Source organism: Aedes aegypti, chromosome 2 (assembly GCF_002204515.2).
Source record: "Aedes aegypti strain LVP_AGWG chromosome 2, AaegL5.0 Primary Assembly, whole genome shotgun sequence".
Taxonomy (NCBI): Eukaryota; Metazoa; Arthropoda; class Insecta; order Diptera; family Culicidae; genus Aedes; species Aedes aegypti.
In genome coordinates, this window is record NC_035108.1 from 293,110,020 (window position 1) to 293,128,704 (window position 18,685).

The 18,685-nt window shown below is 38.9% G+C and overlaps 2 protein-coding genes across 2 annotated transcripts; both read left to right on the plus strand.

Annotated features, from left to right (window-relative positions):
• Nucleotides 1–130: 130 nt before the first annotated feature.
• LOC110676654 lies at nucleotides 131–1,590 on the plus strand. Its single transcript, XM_021845380.1, has 2 exons — nucleotides 131–344; nucleotides 411–1,590. The coding sequence occupies exon 2, from the start codon at nucleotides 438–440 to the stop codon at nucleotides 1,572–1,574; it is 1,137 nt and encodes a 378-aa protein (XP_021701072.1). The 5' UTR covers nucleotides 131–344; nucleotides 411–437; the 3' UTR covers nucleotides 1,575–1,590.
• Nucleotides 1,591–3,126: 1,536 nt separating this feature from the next.
• LOC5564504 (FAS-associated factor 2) lies at nucleotides 3,127–18,524 on the plus strand. Its single transcript, XM_001648785.2, has 5 exons — nucleotides 3,127–3,398; nucleotides 3,486–3,603; nucleotides 5,739–6,195; nucleotides 7,443–8,212; nucleotides 17,682–18,524. Exons 3-5 carry the CDS (start codon nucleotides 5,817–5,819, stop codon nucleotides 17,868–17,870), a joined length of 1,338 nt encoding a protein of 445 aa, XP_001648835.1. The 5' UTR covers nucleotides 3,127–3,398; nucleotides 3,486–3,603; nucleotides 5,739–5,816; the 3' UTR covers nucleotides 17,871–18,524.
• The last annotated feature ends 161 nt before the right edge of the window (nucleotides 18,525–18,685 follow it).

Here is an 18,685-nt window from a genome sequence, read left to right on the forward strand (position 1 = left end):
TTAGCGCGATTTGCCATATAACAATAAACAGAGGTATATATTCTCGTTGTTTGAAAATTTTGCTTCAATTGATGTGTTTTACTGTTTTCATTTATCGTTTTCTTTAAATATAGCAATGTAGCGCAAACATATCTACTATCAATCATAAAAATTGATAGTAAATGATAATCGCAAAATGCAAGTGCTACCTTATGGGTCGATTTTTGTAGACTCCACTGTAACCACATTTTTGACATTTGTTTGTTTTGTTTTGTTCTGTGTATCGGTATTTTCCCGACTGTGTTTCGGATCTGATTCAAGTTCATTTTCGAAAATTTATATTTTACTGCTTTTCTAATCCCTCTGTAAGTATTACAAATAGAACGAACGAGTTAAACACAAACTATAATGACTAAATTTTGGTTGAATAGGAAAGAAAGCGTTTTCGGTCGGGCAGCATGAACGAGGGAACCGAAACAGATAGCGATGCGGATGCACCAGCAGCAGAATATCTGGATGATTTTGAGTTGCCGGATGCATGGAGTACGCAGCTGCCGGAGGATCCTCTGGACAAAACATTGGATGAATTGGAAAACTCGAGTGCCGCTATCCATTCACGTGAAAACGGACAGAGCAGTATTTCCGAGGATGGCGAATGCTCCATTCATGTCGAGAAGGATCTTTTCAGTTGTGTCCTGTTAGCATATAAACGGCAATTCAAAGGTCAATCTTCCGGATCGTATATTGCACGCTGGCAAGTTACTGCCCATAGTACTACAAGCTTCATTCGTAAGGTATGGAACTTGGCCAAGGAGCACTTGAATAGAGAGGTTATCTTTGATGTGAAAGCGGACGGGACAACCTCCCCAGTGTGGGCGGAAAATGAATCTTCCTCTGAGAAGGAATTTGGCAAGTTTGTGTTGTTTCAATCGGGCCGTCGACACTACGTTCTGGAGAAGCTCACCGAAAGCAGCAACCTATTACAAAGTTGGAGAAACAAGGAAATAACAGTTCTTTTGCACGTGTACTCATTGTCTGTGAGTAATCGTACAGTCTGGAGCTCGGTGAAGGAGAACCTAATCGACCCATCTGAACGGGATCGTTCGGGTGCTGCTACAACACAAGCTGTAATCGGGCTGGCGGATGAGCTCAGGTCAGTACACGGTAAACATTTGGATGTCCACGGTATGGCATGGTCATTTTGGGCTAACTCCATACTAAATGGTCCTGCCCACCTGAGAGAATCACTCAAGGATCACCCTACGCAGCATCTTGCACATCTGTTCCGTGTGAAGGAAGGATTGCATGTCAATGCTATTCGAAGAGAACTATCAGTAGCACACAGCGTGAATAATAGTTATCACGAAGAGGTCGTTGCATTGCGGCAAGTTTTCGACGTAGTCGAATCGAATGTGGAAAGCTTGAACGCCTCACTGAAAATGTTCAAGATTCGTCTAGAGGCGTTGGAATTACGAGACAGGCTGAGTGATTCAATGATCAATGCCATGGAGACGGCAGTGAAGGTTCAGGAAGACGATCTGGGACAGGAGTTGAAGTCAAAAATCATTGACATGGAGGATATGGATCACATGTAAAAATTTGGGTTTGTATGTGCTTTATTAAGTTTTATGAACAAGGACAAGAATTATGTATTTTAATGAAATAAAACAATGAATGATTGATTTTAACCTAATCAAACTGTTTTTCGTTTGTGTGAATTTTCTTCGAAACCTAGATCGATTATGTTTTCCGGAGAAGCAACAGTTGGGTCAAACTTCCCCCCGTTTATGTAACCACATTTTCGAAACAATCGATCCATTTTGTATGAGTAGAAACTAGTCATGATTTCAGAAATAAACAGTTTCAAATCACGAGTATCATTTTCTTTGCAGTCTTGCTGAGCTCTTCTTTTTATGGTTCCGAAAACGATCTCGATTGGGTTGTAAAAGGGAGTATATGCAGGTAAAAAAATCGGGTAAATACCCAACGATCTCAGGTAAGAAATGATGCTCGCGTCGCAATGGATCCGTGCACCATCTAGAATCCAAATTGAGTGTATGCCAGGATATGTTTCAACTTTATCGCTTTGGAGCGCAAACTGGCGAATATGATGGAAGAAATTCAATCTGGTAAATGTTCCTTCTGTGTAGCTGCATTCCAACATACCACCTTGACCAATCATGCATAGACAGGACACTCGTGGTTTACGAACAAACTCTCCACGACAGATTAGTCTTTTACCCTTCTCTGCATAACCTCTATTACGAAGCATTCCTCGGTTGTCAAAAGAGACTTCATCTAAAAACAGTAGGTTCGAGTAATCCCATGGTAATGAGTTCAGCTCCATGAAGAATCTGTATACATCATCTTGCCTAACTTGTATTGCTCGTCTTTCAAGACACTTCCATGTCAACCCTTCACTGTGGAGTATGCGGCAGATGGATGAGGCTGATATCTTCATCCGGAAATGATCTTCGAATAGTTTTCCAGCTTCATGCAGATAAAGTAGTGGTTTTTGTTTATATAGATCGACGAGCCAGCGACGTTTTTCTATACCAAATTTTCGAGTGGTGGTTTTATTCTGAATTCTTCCGTACGATCCTTGTTGCTCATACGTGGTAATCCAGTTGCTTATGGTTGACCGGTGCTTCCCATAGATAAAAGCGAGCTTGGCTCTCGAGAGACCTAAGAAATAATATCCATATAGTGCGTGATATACCGTGCAGGATGATGCGTGGCGTTGTTTCACAGCCTGCATTATTGCTGCCATTCCTTGCTGTGGTAAAAGAAGTAGTTAGTTTATAAAACAAAGCTTTAGGTTAACAAATATTCAAACAAATAGAAACTAACGTGATAATATCAACACTCGATGTTATTGTTATTCACACAAATCAACTGTCAATAAAACTGTCAGTCATAAGTGGGAATCTTTTTGACAGATTTGAAAAAATGTCGAATAATCTAATAACGAATGCAAGAAGCAATATGAAACTTGTTAATCAACTCAAATGTCGGTGGAATTTTTTAAATATTCGAGTGTACATATTCATGATCCACAACTTCCACGCACGTGTCAGAGATCGGGACTGTTTTTCCAGTGACAGAGGCTGGTGCGAGAACTGTCAAATTGGTGGAGACGTCGTCAAAAAAAAACAGGAGAGCTGCATGCGAGAAAACGAGAAGGGCAATATTTTTTCAACATCCATCATCATATATCAGCGAAACAAACTTATTTTATTCGGGTGAATTTATATTGTGAAAAAATCGGTAGAAAACATCTAATAATCTGCAATTTCGGTGCGACATATTACGCGGAAAGTGGTCGTCCTCGGAAGGAACGTGTTTTTTCGGAGGAATTCAAGCCTGCGGTTATATAATTTCAAGCCTCTTGTGCCCGCAGAAAAGCCAAAAAAAGAAAGGTACGGAAGGTTCTTCACGCAGGGGGATAAACGTCTATCCGGTGGAAACGAAGAGTGGACAAACACTGATAGGAAAATTTGAAGCAGGTTTCGCAGTGCTGCTGAATGGAATTTCACGATCAGCGTGCAGCTTCCTACAAGGTACAACTCCAACAATAACAGGCCCACGAATTGTGCTCGGATTTGGGACGGCTTCTTTGTTCCGGTAAGTAAGCTGGGATCGGGATGTTTGACTGCTTTTCCTACTATGAACTCCCCCATCCATTCATGGTGATATTTAGTGTCACTGATCTCGACTTGAGGAAAAAATCAATATTTTGAAAGGCATTAGTTTCCAATGTATTGGAAATCTTTTTAATGATCAAATTGGCTTCAGATTATATTAAGGGATGCTTAGGGAGTTAGACGGTTTCGTTACGCGATTTTTAACACCATAATATATAGTCATGCACAGCAGGGTTGGTAGCGACTGAAAGTCTTAAAAAAAGAAACGTTAGAACTCGTATATCAGACAAGAGTTTTCCACCGAGTTTGCGTGTAACTGACTTATAAAATACAAAAAAAAATCAGATCGAGATCAAACAGGAACCAAGATAACATACAAAAACAAAACAGGAGCCAGGGGATGAAAGTTTTCATAAATATTCCGTAAAGAATCCGATCATATATCTCACTAAGGTTATTTAAACATAATGTATGTGAGTTTAACTTCGCCTTTGTAATTTTTCAAATTGTTTGCGAAACGGCAATGCAAGTATAGTATTGTCGAAATGGTCTCTTAAGTCACTTTTCCTTTCTTCTGCTTGTGAATAAGTTAAAATATTCTAGAAGCTCGAAAGATACCCTTAGTGATTCGACTTTTTCACAGGTTCTTAAGGAATCTCTCCACAGATTCCTCGAAGAAAAGCTTCAAGAATTCTTCTAGTGATTTGTTTAAAGGTTATTTTTTTGGAATCCCATTCAAGAACCCCACTAGGCATGCCTTCAAAAATATCTCTAGATATTTCTTATCCAATCCGTCCAGGACTTTTCTAGAATTCGCAAGAAAAAACTTTTGGTTTTGTGAAAACAAAATTACGTAACGCTCTGGAGGGAGGAGGAGTAGGCTCAAATGTTACGGCTCATACCAAAAAATTAAATTTTTCATACAAAAGTAACGCTTTTTAGGGAGGGTTAGGGGGTCAAAAATTTGCAATTTAAGCGTTACGTTATAAATGGGTGTTGCCTAGTTCCTTTTGAGGCAAACGTTTGTACAGTTTTCGCATAACTTGTGATCTCGCCCTAAAAACATTGGTAACCGAATGTGTAGCTGTTGTTACCGAGCGAATAGATTTACATGTTATCCATGTGCCCCGTTAGATCACCATCTGGGTTTGAGATTTGTTATCACCCTAATTCTTGTTTACGGCGGATCCAACTTTCGAGCGAATCCTATTCCACGTGTACCGTAATTTCGGGTGAAATTGAACACTTTTCACTGTTTTACATTCTGTTTTCTATGATGTTGCCAAGTCCAAACAACTTAATGCAGGAAAACAAGTAGGACGGTGAGCTTCATTGGTTTATATACTCAAATTTTCATACAGTTGTGATTTTAGTGCTGAAAATCGTCTCTAAAATAAAAAATCAAGGAATTCTATTTCGGGGTGAAATTCATCACCTGTTAAAACAATTATTGTTAGTTTTGAAAACAACTTTACTTATTTAATTTGAGCCTCCTGAATCCAAATATGCTTGCCAAATTCTTAACAATGCAAAATTTATAGAAATAATTAACAATTAATTTTCAGCAATACCGCAGAAAACGCCTAAATGTAGGCAACCCCGAAGGAATTTTATGATATCTATACAAAAATTCAATTATTACAACAAAATGAACAAATTGGCACGAATTTTGATGATAAAATTCGTTTTGGGGATATATTTCAAGCATCCTTACAAATTTTCAGGTTGACACCATGTCCAAATCCTTGTTTAAAACTATAAGTTTATTGATGTCTGCCAGTACCACACAGAACACGATGATGGAATTTCCTATTATTTTAATAGAAATAAACATTCCATAACACAAAAAGCTTTACAACATGTAATTTGACAATAGTTAAGACAAACAACGTTCATTTACATAGGTTGCATTGGTTTATGTGCTCTATTAGAGGGATATAAAATCGTGTGACACAGTGATCAATTTCACCCTACTGATCAATTTCACCCGAATTTACGGTACTCTACACATACTGCTTGATTCAATTACGAAGAATGTCCTTGTTCAGATCTTCTGCTAGTAAGCAGAAGGAATGGAGTTTTTCTTGCGATATGTAATTTGATTTGTTATTTCAGACTCTTCAAATACATCTCCATCGAAGCATCAAGACGGCTCTCTCGCTCTGAACACCTATCGTTTCACACGCTTCGACCATGGACAACGACGGCATGTCGAATGAGCAAACAGAGAAGGTTCTGCAGTTCCAGGACATCACTGGACTGGATGACATCAACGTGTGCCGAGACATTCTAATCCGCCATCAGTGGGACCTAGAGGTAGCATTCCAGGAGCATTTGAACATCCGCGAAGGACGACCGTCCGCTTACGCCACCGAATCTCGGGCACCACAAGTTGTGAATGATCGCTTCCTGCAGCATGTATTTGCAGCTCAGCGTGGTCCCAGCGTTCCAGTGCCATCCGGAATTGGTGGTATGATTGGCTTTGTGGTCAACTATGTGTTCAACTTTTGCTACAGCACGCTGTCGTCGATAGTGACCGCATTTCTCAGTTTGTTCAAAGATCGAGAACGAAGTAAGTTGGAATGGTTAATATAGTGGTCGACATTAATTTAGCCGAGTTCAAATTTTTATCCAAAAGGGTCACAAAACCAGGATATTAGTTTTACTGTAGAATTCTTCATTCGTGATTATAAAGTAAACTCTTCATAACTCGATGTTATCATCGAGTTAGGGAGGTATCGAGTTATAGAACACAGAAGTAGTGCAAATGAGGTAGCCATGAAAACCGACTTTTACTATGGTTCTTTAACTCGATATCGAGAAACGGAATATCGAGTAAGGGAAAGTTGACTGTACTTAACAATACTCTTTCTTGAGTAGATTATATAAAAAAAACTCAACAAATGTCTTTTGATCGAGATGTTCATTTAGTCGAATTGCATCTAAGTTCAATTTTCCATGAACCCTGAATTCATGCTGAAAAAAAATTATGAATACAACAGGTGAGTGTTTTTAGCGAATATATCATGAAGTATCTAGTCAAAATACACATTTTTTTAGGTGCTATGACACTTTCTCAATGATTTTCTTTCTATGATATTTTCTCGATGTCGCAGAATATAAAAAAAAAACTGAGCTAAACGAATTCTCGCCATAAAAAATGTTATTTACTGTAATAAACTAGTTTTTCTGTTAGTGTATGTATGGTACATTACCCACTCATGAAAAAATATTACAGTTAACTCTCCCTTACTCGATATTCCGTATCTCGATATCGAGTTAGAGAACCATAGTAAAAGTTGGTTTTCATGGCTAACTCGATGGTCCCTTGGAACGCAGTTGCACTGCTTTTGTGTTCTGTAACAGTAGAAGCATTAACCTAAGAATGCTAATGTCGCTACTGTTCGTGTTACCAACATCTAGTTTGCCACGTGCTGACAGCTTGAGTACCGGTCCTCAAAGTGTCAAATAAATTTTAAAATCATCCACTACAACATGCCATCGAACAAACAACGAAACGATACAGTTAAAGGTGATAATAAACTAATTCAGTTTTGTGAGAACAGCGCCATTAGCGTTCTACTACTAATATTTCTATTTCTGTAACTCGATACCTCCCTAACTCGATGGTCCCTTCAATATCGAGTAAGGGAGAGATGACTGTAGTTATATACGCTCAAAAAATATTTCTGTTGAATCATTCTTCAGGAATTTTTGATCCATTTTAGAAGCTCGACGAAACGAATGTCGACCACTGGCACTGTATATAAAACTTGATGAATTCACTCAATACATTTTATTTAATTATCTTATTTGCAGTTGTAACCGATCCTTTAGGAGATGTTCTAAACTTCATTCAAAATTATAACGAGAAGTTCCCAGAGCATCCGGTATTTTATCAGGGCACTTACGCTCAAGCATTGAACGATGCCAAGCGGGAGCTCAAATTCCTACTAGTCTATGTGCATTCCGAGTCAAAAAGCGAAACGACCAGTTTCTGCAGGGATACCCTTTCCAATCCTCAGGTAGTTGAGTACGTCAACCGGCGAATGCTGTTCTGGGCATGCGATGTATCTTCCCCAGAGGGATACCGTGTTTCACACTCGATCAATGCCCGAACGTATCCAGTGCTGGTCATAATCGCTCTTAGAGCGAACAAAATGGTTATAATGGGTCGCATGGAGGGTTACTGTGGTGCCGAGGAATTGATACGACGCATGGAAACCGTAGTCAACGATAATGAAGTTTGGCTCAATCAAGCTCGCCAGGAACGATTGGAACGTGATCTCACACAGACCCTGCGACAGCAGCAGGACGAAGCATACCAAATGTCGCTGCGGGCCGACCAGGAGAAGCAACGTCGGAAACAGGAAGAGCGCGAAAAGGAATTACGCGCCCAACAAGCGATTGTAGAAGAACAGTTAGCCGAGCAGCAAAGGTTGGAAAACATCGAGAGGCTCAAGCTGGAACTGGCTACCCAAGTGCCTTCCGAGCCGGAACCTGGCGCACCTGGTACAATCAGCATAGTCTTCAAACTTCCCAGCGGCCTGCGATTAGAGCGGAGATTCCATGCGTCCAATACCCTCAAGGTAAGTTCTGATTTCATGTAAAAAGTTCATTAGGAATTTCATTTTAATCTTTAGTCAATATTTTACAAAGGATTAAAATGATATAACAGTTACCGTAACGTAACAGGGTATCTTTGAGAATGCGGTGTCTATAGCTTACTCAACGAAATAACCAAATGTTGCTTGATTAACTAATCAAACGAAACGAGTACAGAAATAATAAGTATGAGGTAATAACTTACCGCACTTTGGGGGAAAAGTGGGTAGGGGTGATTGGGGCAATATGGGCCACCTAAGGAAAACGTCATGGAATGCAAAGAAAAGCAGCAAAAACTATCGTGTAAATGCAAGTGACTTGTACTATAACATGTTTTCTTCCATGTTATGTCGATAATTTATGTTGAAATCGACTTGAATTTATTTTAGGAACGTTTTTGAGAAACCATGTGCTTTTGCGTGTTCACCAACCATATGGGAAAGGAAATTTAATTAGCTTTGCTTTTTTTTTAATTTCTTTCTTAGTATCATTCCAAACATTACATTCATTATTTCTTATATCTAGGTGTTCTGTGTTATTAGACAACACTGTCATCCTAATTTGGTAAAACAAATCTAAGATTTTATTAACATTTTGTTAACAACATATTACATTTCATTTGCCAGGGCTGTTACAGAAATCTTAAAATCGTATCCGCGAAAATCGCGACTTCAGACATTCGATCCGCGCCTAGAAACACCAATCCGCGCCTTTAAAAAAATCTGTTTCATTGACATCTTTACTACTCATTATAAAAAAATGCCTAAACGTGCTTGATTAAATACAAGTTTTCAATGATACTAAGTGATTATTTTCGCCTTATCTTAAAGTATCTACCCTTGAGCAAGACAAGTTTTTATACGCATTTCTGTCAACACTAAGGGTAGAGTTAAATGATGAAATATATATTATTTAACTGAAGTAAATTAGGCAGGTAAAAAGCGGAAAAATCCAATAATTCGAGTTTTTCATGGAGAAAATCGTATACAAAAATATCACTCGAAATTTATTTATCATCAACATTTCAATATATTTTTTGTAGAAAATCGTTTAAATTCATAAATGGTAGTGTCGCTACAAGCAGAGAGGAGGCCCAGTTTGCAACAATACTTAACACAATTCGATATGATCTTTGCATACAATAGGAGATGCAAAATGAAGTTATTAATGATATCTTAAGAAGAAAAACATACACAGTAATTTTACATTGTCAATTATAAGCATAGAAAACCTTGAATTGCTATTTGAATCTTGACTTTTTATCTCATCTAACTTTACACTGTATTTTAATTGGTGATGTTATCGAGAGCGAAAACATTGCCATTTATACGATTAGATCACCAATACTGTATTTTTTCATGAAATACATGGATAGGCAAACACCATCATATTGTTTTAGAAAATAATGTTGCAAAAAATATTGTTTTATTTATGAGATGAAGACAGTTAAACAATAAGTTTCAAATGCATGCCATTCATTGTATGAAAACTGTTTTATATTTTATGAAACTTCCAGTTTTAGAGGTAAAAAGACTTAAGATTGTTTTGATAATTTGATATGTTTGACAAATGTATGTTTTTATGAAAATTATTACATTTTTTTCAGTAATATTCATAAGTCATTGGCAGTACATTCGACTATACATTTTAAACTCTCTAGACGTTTCACACAAAATGTCCAACTCTACAGGTTCAAATCTGAGCCACCCTGAAATTAATTTTGATGAAATTTTAACAAGACTTTAATTAGACAAACTGACCCTCTTCGCAGGCAGCTAGCCTCACTAATAGCAGAGCTCTCTCCTACTTGCTCGGTGTGAGAGTAAAAGAGTAGGAGAGAGTGAAACTAGATGTAAATATAGATAAGTTGAAAATAGATCTGTATCGATAAAGAAGCTACAGATCAACTGAGTCCGGCACAGTAGTGGCCACGAGCACGGAGTGCCTATAAAATAATAATAAAAAAAAAATGTAAAATTTGATGGCATTAGAACTTAAAAATATGTCATTTTTATAAAATCACGTCCAATGTGATTGAATTTTTTTGTGATTCAAATAATGTTCAGTGTATTGTGACGGAAAATTACGTCATTTGTGACATAGGTTCAAGTCATTTAACTTGCTTCAATATGTCGGGAACATATGACGTAAAATTCAATGATTTTTTGTAAGTGTGTAGTTGAAAAGGTGTAATCGCTCAAATTAATAGTAGTTTTGATATCAGCTTCATTATGATTTTTAAATTTTTCTTCACTCATTGGTGTTCAACAATTTTCTCCAAAGTTACAAATTTATAAATAATCATTTTTGTTTTACAAAATTGTTGCTGAACAAAAATATACCAAGAAAAACTACTATTATTTTAGGCGATTTCATCAGGTGCTAATTTTTTAACCGGTGTGCCCAAATAGCACTTTAGTTCGCCCTGCGTACCAATATATTGTAATTTCAGGCCTGGCATGCCCTATGTTAGCTGTACAATGGACTTATAAGTCAGAGAAGGCGACTTAGCGGGCTAGTGGTTATTTGGGTGTTGTGGTGGTGCTTCAATCGTTGCACTGGTTTTCAAAGCAGATCGTAAATGGTTTTATGGTGACCAGCCTAAACGGCAAGAAGTTTTATTTTTACATCAAATATTGCATTAATTATACATACAACTGTCAGTGCTGCTTTCCATTAACTTCAAGTAATTTGTATCTTCAAGATTTACAATATTCTTCACTGACAAAACTCATAATCTGACTGTGGAGCTATCTATTGTTAAAGGGAACTTTTCTATTGATCCTAAGATTTCATAGGGTAACCAACTATGACAGCAGCGCCAACGCTCAGCCAGAGTGTCCGCATATTATCCGTACAAACTTTGAAGGTATGCATTTATGTAATCAAACTGAACAAATTTAGCATTCCTACACGGTTTAATATTTTGACATATCATGAATACATGATCAGTAAATTTGACACATTTCTGATTTCAAATATTTTAAACGCCAATCCAAATGTGCTGAGTGGTTTTGAAAAGCGCCATTTTGTAGGATTTTTAACGGAAGAAAATGTCCTTCAAACTCACAGGATTTGAACGGTATAATTTTCTATTTCCTGTTTATCTAAAAGTCAAGAAACTATAGATCGCCATCAATAGAATCAATAGAATTTAAGATTAGTGTCATTAAGAATTTATAGAGGAACTATCTCTTGAGTGATTAGCGACCCTCGACTCCGAATAAAATAAAAATAACTTACAGATAAAATGTTTCTGCTTTTTATATTTCCCTGAACAATATTTTTGATATCAGTGGCTATACTAACTGAACTTTACTGCTCTCATTGAGAAGACTTGAATTTTCTGTTTTAAATAGAAATTTCCTAATTATGAAATCACGACTGTATGTATATAACCGCAATTATTTCCGCATGATTTAGGAAACCGCGATTTTCGCGACAGAATTTTATACACCCGCGATTTTCGCGCTTGGCTGGCCAAATCCGCTACAAATCCGCGAAAATCGCGAAATCCGCGAGAATCGCGAAATTCGCGCCTGTTGTAACAGCCCTCCAGATCAGATTTTTTACAGGTGAGTTGATTTCACCTGCTTATAAGAGAAAAAAAAACGCTTTGAATATACTTAACCTAACATAACCTAAACATATAACGCATTAATCGTGGCAATAGAAGATTGTAACGATTTTTTAGCTTTGCTTTAAGTTATTACTTCTAGCGGCTTATTTTTGATAGAAATGTAAAATATAGTAAACAGACCACATAATTCTAGTATTAAATTTCGATATTTGGTCAACCTATTTGCCTCGCCCCTTCACTTTTTAAATAACATTCTGTTTTCCAATAATTTTGTTTAAGAACAAATTTAATTTCGCTCACGAATGCCAGAGAAGAATTGTAAGCTAAACTGTGCACTATGGCCCTCCGAAAATTCAGGGGCAATGGTCTTCCGGAAATCTAGGGAATTCAGACCGACGATTGAAAAGTTCAGCGCCCACCGGCTGACGATCGAGCACGGCCTTACATTACCTTACCAGTCAGGCTAAGGCCTGGGTGGCCTCTGCTGCACGTAGGAGACGTTTCCATTCGACTCGGTCCATGGCTGCCCGTCGCCAGCCACGCAGGGTCCGCAGATCGTCCTCAACTTGATCGATCCATCTTGCTCGCTGCGCACCACGTCGTCTTGTGCCGTTCGGATTGTTTTCAAGAACCATTTTCACCGGGTTGGTATCCGACATGCTGGTGACATGCCCGGCCCACCGCAGCTTCCCAATTTTTGCGAGGTGGACAATGGTTGGTTCTCCCAGCAGCTGGTGCAATTCATGGTTCATCCGCCTTCTCCATGTTCCGTCTTCCATCTGCACTCCGCCGAAGATGGTCCGCAACACCTTCCGTTCGAAAACACCAATGGCGCGTCAATCCTCTGCACGTAGGGTCCATGTTTCGTGCCCATAGAGGAGTACCGGTCAAATTAGCGTCTTGTAGATGGTTAACTTCGTGCGATGGCGAACTTTGCTCGATCGGAGCGTTCTGCGGAGTCCAAAGTAGGTACGATTTCCAGTAACGACGCGTCTCTGGATTTCTCTGCTGGTGTCGTTGTCGGCGGTCACCAGTGAGCTCAAGTACACGAATTCTTCGACAACCTCGATTTCGTCACCGTCAATATGAACTCGCTATCATGTACTTCGTCTTCGACACATTGATGTTCAGTCCGATTCGCCTAGCTTCAGCCCTTAGTCGGATGTACGTATCCGCCATCGTCTCAAAGTTGCGTGCAACAATATCAATGTCGTCGACGAAACAAGTAACTGAACGGACTTTCAGAAAATCGTGCCACTCGTGTATATCCCCGCTGTTCTTGTCACACCCTCCAAAGTAATGTTGAACAGTAAACACGAAAGGCCATCACCTTGCCGTAACCCTCTGCGAGATTCGAAGGGACTCGAGAGTGTCCTTGATACTCGGACTACGCACATCACTCGCTCCATCGTCGCCTTGATCAATCTTATCAGTTTGTCCGGGAAACCGTATTCGTGCATTATCTGCCATAGCTGTTCTCGATCGATTGTATCATAGGTCGATTTGAAATCTATGAATAAATGATTTGTGGGTATATTGTATTGCGGCATTTCTGCAACACCTGGCGGATGGCGAATATCTGGTCCGTTGTTGCTCGTTCGCCCATAAATCCTGCCTGATATTGCCCAACAAATTCTATAGCAATTGGTGATAGACGGCGGCATAGAATTTGGCAGAGTACCTTGTAGGCGGCGCTAAAAATTGTGATCGCTGGATAATTGGCGCAATCAAACTTGTCGCCCTTTTGTAGATGGGACGAGCACGGCCTACGACTGATAAATTTCGCCGCATCTAAGAATATAACCATTTGTAGCACTGTTTTCCAGCACAGCCTCCCATATAGATACACCTGAAGATCACCTTAGCAGACAGAATCGCAAATCGACTACGTTTTGATCGATGGACGGCACTTATCCTTATGAAGGACTGCTGGAGGACAGTCAAAGCAGCATTAACGACGCTACCGAAAGCATCGTCGGGTACGAGAAACGGAGTTCAAGAAACCATTGGTTCGACGAGCAGTGCGAGGAGGTTTTGGAGATGAATGCAGCGCGGGCTGCAATGCTGCAGTATGGTACGTGGCAAAACGTGGAACGATACAGACTGAAGCGGAAACAGCAAACCCGCCTATTCCGGGACAAAAAGCGCCGCCTGGGAGCGGTGGAACGCCAAGAGATGGAGTTGATGTACCGTTCTCAAGGAACGCGGAAGTTCTATCAGAAGCTTAACGCATCCCGCAAAGGCTTTGTGTCACGAGCTGAAATGTGCGGGGATAAGGATGGGACCATTTAAACGGACGGACGCGAGGTAGTCGTAGCACTACGATGTGCACATGAAGGACACAGAGAACACAGACACAGAAGATCAGAGCAGCGAAGGTGATGGCTAAGTCAGCACTGCGAACAGTGGTAACCAATCAGCTTCCACGATGGGGAAGTTAAGGACGCCATTCAACAGCTCAAGAACAAAAAGGCCGCTGGCAAGGATGGCATCGGAGCCGAACTTATCAAAATGGGTCCGGAGAAGCTGGCCGCATGTCTGCATCGGTTGATAGTCAGAATCTGGGAGACGGAACAGCTACCGGAGGAGTTATATGCCCCATCTACAAAAAGGACGACAAACTGGAGTGTGAAAACTATCGTGCAATCACTAACCTAAACGCAGCCTACAAAGTGCTTTTTTTAATAGAATTTTCGCACTTTTAGCAAAGCTAGAAATTATCACCTAACCCGGCTATCTGGGGAGCACATGGGATTTAGGCTCTGTGGTTCTCACTTAACGGTCTATTACTCAACGGTCTACTGCGAATGCACGTCTCGAGTGCGGTAACAGAGAAAAACAAATGGGAAAACAACTCTTCAGCACATAGGCTGCACAGACTGAACGATCACTAACATTAAGCAACGGACAACACGAAACATTCGCCCAGCGATGAATTTTTCGTTTAACGAAAAGTTTTCACCGACTGGAGCGGGAATGGAACCCACACCCCGTGGCACAATACGCCTAGACGACTGACGCCGCTAACCGCAAGGCCACGAAGCCCTTCATAAACGTATAGATTAAATAAAACGTCATATGTTAGTCAGACGCATGCATGTTCCTAATTATGGACGTCATTTACATCAATGGAACACACATTGTTCCTTATTATGGACAGCAAACGAACTTTACGTATTATATTTGTTGAAAAAACAACTCAACCATGTATTTTAGTTTTGAAATGTTACAATGAATCATGTTCCCTGGGCTTGGGATTATATTTTCCAGGGAGCGATGAATTTTGATAATTGATCGCTGTTGTTAGTAGTTTTGATTAGATGTTGGGTAAATTTCAAAGCAATGGCAACCTTTTTATTACAAAATTTAGATTTTATCTTCTGACCTAAAGATTCTGGTTAAACTACTGTACTATGCAGTTGGGCTGCACTACGCTATCACTCATCAAAATTACTTTCACTTCGGGAAAATATAATTTCAAACTGGCGAGAAGATTACAGACTGAGGGTGGGTTAGGAGCACAATCAGACCCTTGAATGTGCAATGTGGGGTAGTAATTGGGAATGCCATTGACGGTTTGTAATCTTCTACGAGGTTTTCGAAAACCAACAGGGCGCGTGCACCGGGTTGCGGATAGGAGCAAAGGGAGATCAATAGCATCTACCTAAAATAATAGAGCAAAAAGCCGTTCCATGATTAGGTAATGTTTAGCGATCTTCTATGGTGTTCTAGTACTATAAAATTCTTCACTCACTGGGAATTCTGGCCTTGATAATATCAATAGTGATAAAAACATAAAATAATACCTAATACTTAATAAGTACAATGTAGCTTTAATGTAGTAATAAATGAAATAAAATCAATTTTCTATACTTGACAAGGTTTTGAAGACAATCAATGAGTGAAAGAACTACCTATTAGAAAAGCCACATCAGCTAAGTCTATACATGTACAAATGTTGGTCATAGGGTCATGGCGAGCATTCGATATGTATGTCTATGACTGATTCTGATCTAATAGGGGCACTAGAAGACCACGCGGACAATTTCGAAACAAATTATTTTTATACATCGGTCTTACGTTCCGAAAGGCTCAGCTATGCTGCAAAGTAATTTTATAAGTTATTTTTTATTTTCATTACTGCTGTTTAATTGTTTATAATTCTAACAAAACTACATAATTAACTCATTACTAATCACTGTTCCTATATTCTCTTTTTCTCTCCTTCTTATCTGTTGCATGATTATGAGCATCACTAATATAATGCATGAGCATGCACAATAAGAATAATTTCAGGATTGAAAGCAGTACATGGATACCTGGATAGAATAGCTTCGAAAAGGGCGCTCAAAATATAATATTTCTGGTCAGGGAAGTATTTCATCAAGGGTATGTAAAATTTTTCCATTATTAACACCTAGATCACACAAACAAATGAACTAATATCAAATATTTTTTAAATATTGTTATATAAATCAGCATCGTCAATCAGTGTAAAAACAGATAAAGTTTGTAAAGTTATCACCATCGATTAAATTGCGCTCTGTATAGTAATGTTCATTCAGTATCAAAATCTCCTAAAGCGTCGCATTGTGCCATCAGCAGCCCTTAGCATCACTCTCATATTGTTATTATTTTGTTGTTTATAAAATTTCTAGAAAGCGATCAGCATATTCTTTCTTACTTGTACAATGGCCGATCTATTTGGAATTTTAATAAGTCAAATCAAACTTCAAAACTCAAATTAAATTGCTTTCAGCACATTTACATTTTGCAGCATTAATCGCATTACTGTGTCAAGTCTTCTCCATTCCCTATACCCTACCCCAACCCTTCTTATCCTTTCCGATGGTGTTCAAGTGGTCCGCATAGACTATTACGGCCATTACCTATCCCTTACCCCGGCTTTGGACTGACTTGCGCTCTCATTGCCCCACCAAACGCTGCAAAATGAAAATGAAAATGAAATGTTACAATGAATCATGTTTCGAACTGACAGTCTACTATCTATTTTTATGTAAAAATAATGAATGTTCAGCATTAGGAACGGACCGTCAGAATATGGCGCTGTCTATAATATGGTACTGGTACGGTACTAAATTTTTACTGTGTTTGGAAAAATACATATGAAGTAAAAATAACTTTTTGTCTTTCGCACGGTAGTGTATAGCCAACGAGTTCGTGGGATGGGAAGTTATCAAGCCGAATTCACTGCCCCTGTAGGTAGGCTAATTTCAAATCACAGATAGTTTCCAGAATCGGCTATACTATAGCCACTGTATCAAAGCATTAAAAGAAAAAGGCATCACTAGGTTCAACATTTGAAAGCCGGTGGACGCAGTAAGTTTTGTTGGTAAACTTCCGAAATACGGCCATTTCCGTAAAACTGGTTCCGGAGTATATGTTCAGTCATGTTTGCAGTTGCAGTCATGTCATTAGCGTAACTTGAGCTCAAATCTAGAGGGGGCTTGACTCTTCTGATCGAAAAAATCCCTTATGTAAGGTGTATACTTAGCATGAGAGTTAAAATTTTCTAGGGGGGGCTTGAACTTTTCTAGGGGGGTCTAAGACCCCCCTAGCCCCCCCGTATTTACGCCAATGAGTCATGTATATTATATTCGAAACCATAGCGAACTGTGCATCAAATTTTAATATGATGCTTTCAAAAGCACATTCTGAATAGTAAGACCATACTGTACTAGGTTCCAAGTGCCCTGGAGGAAGTGGCCAATATGAAACAAGCTCCCCCTAAAAAAAGGTGTACAAAAATGCTGTAAATTGAAAATATAATTCCATGACTTTTCGAACATTGATTTTTTTCAGGAACGCCCAACTTTGCACTTTCTAAATGTCTTCCCATTTCATTCCCACAGGACGTTCACAATTTTATCTTCTGCCATCCGGATGCACCGGATTCGTTTGAGATCACCACCAACTTCCCGAAGCGAGTGCTACAGTGTGAGGCCAATCATAACGAATCAAACGGCGTGTCGCTACCGACGCTCGTCAATGCGGGATTGAAAAATCGCGAAGTGCTATTCGTAGCAGACCTGGACGCATAGAGAGAGAGAGAGCACCGACCCTAATGGCAAAGGTTAATCAATCGAGAGCATATAATAGTCCTAAGCAAAGCGAACGAAGTTGTTAGGATTGCGAAAAGATTTGAACCATGAGACTGCGTGTGGAGTTAATTGTGTGAAATGCTGAAACGTTAAGTGTTATGCAATCAGGAAAATGGTTACGCGAATGCAGAGTATCCTATTTACTGCACACATTCGTTTGCTCTGGAATGTGTCTTTTCTCTCTGTTCTTAAATATGATGGAAAACATTTACAATTGGATAATCATTTTCGAAGCTACACATTACAACCATTGGGCACTAAAAACTATAAATTCGTATTTTAAAGACGCAAAACGTGTAAATTGATTAATTTGTCTTGATATATATTTTTTTCTAATCACGTTGGGAATATTTCGTGATGTACCTTTTTTCTTCTCTAATGTAAAATGAAACAAATGTTTTTATGCCGCAAAAAAAACATACATTTTCAATCGTTTTGTTTTTTTTACGAAGAAGCCGTACGTTTACTTAATAAGGATCGTACCCATTGTGGATGATACAAAAATATTAATCGTTTCGTTATATTTTGAAGTAGATTCCTTATTCTATCGTAACTTATTTAAAGTCGTAATAAAAGTGATTTATCTTAAAATTAGTGCACTGTTGTTTGCTTTTTCATGTCTTCATTTGATGATCTTTCAATAATATCACAACTCGTAATTTCGCACACGAAGAAAAACTGCGGGTAGTTTTTGGAGGAATTCCTTGGAGAATTACAAGGGTGGATGTTGTTTGACAAATTCATGCAAGTGCTAC

What these genes read in the sequence shown, in the direction of transcription:
- LOC110676654 (XM_021845380.1), top strand. Translation starts at nt 438, where the DNA reads ATGAACGAGGGAACCGAAACAGATAGCGATGCGGATGCACCAGCAGCA.
- LOC5564504 (XM_001648785.2), top strand. Translation starts at nt 5,817, where the DNA reads ATGGACAACGACGGCATGTCGAATGAGCAAACAGAGAAGGTTCTGCAG. An exon ending in GTTCAAAGATCGAGAACGAA is followed by an intron (nt 6,196 to 7,442) that starts GTAAGTTGGAAT and finishes TCTTATTTGCAG; the next exon opens with TTGTAACCGATCCTTTAGGA. An exon ending in ATGCGTCCAATACCCTCAAG is followed by an intron (nt 8,213 to 17,681) that starts GTAAGTTCTGAT and finishes TCATTCCCACAG; the next exon opens with GACGTTCACAATTTTATCTT.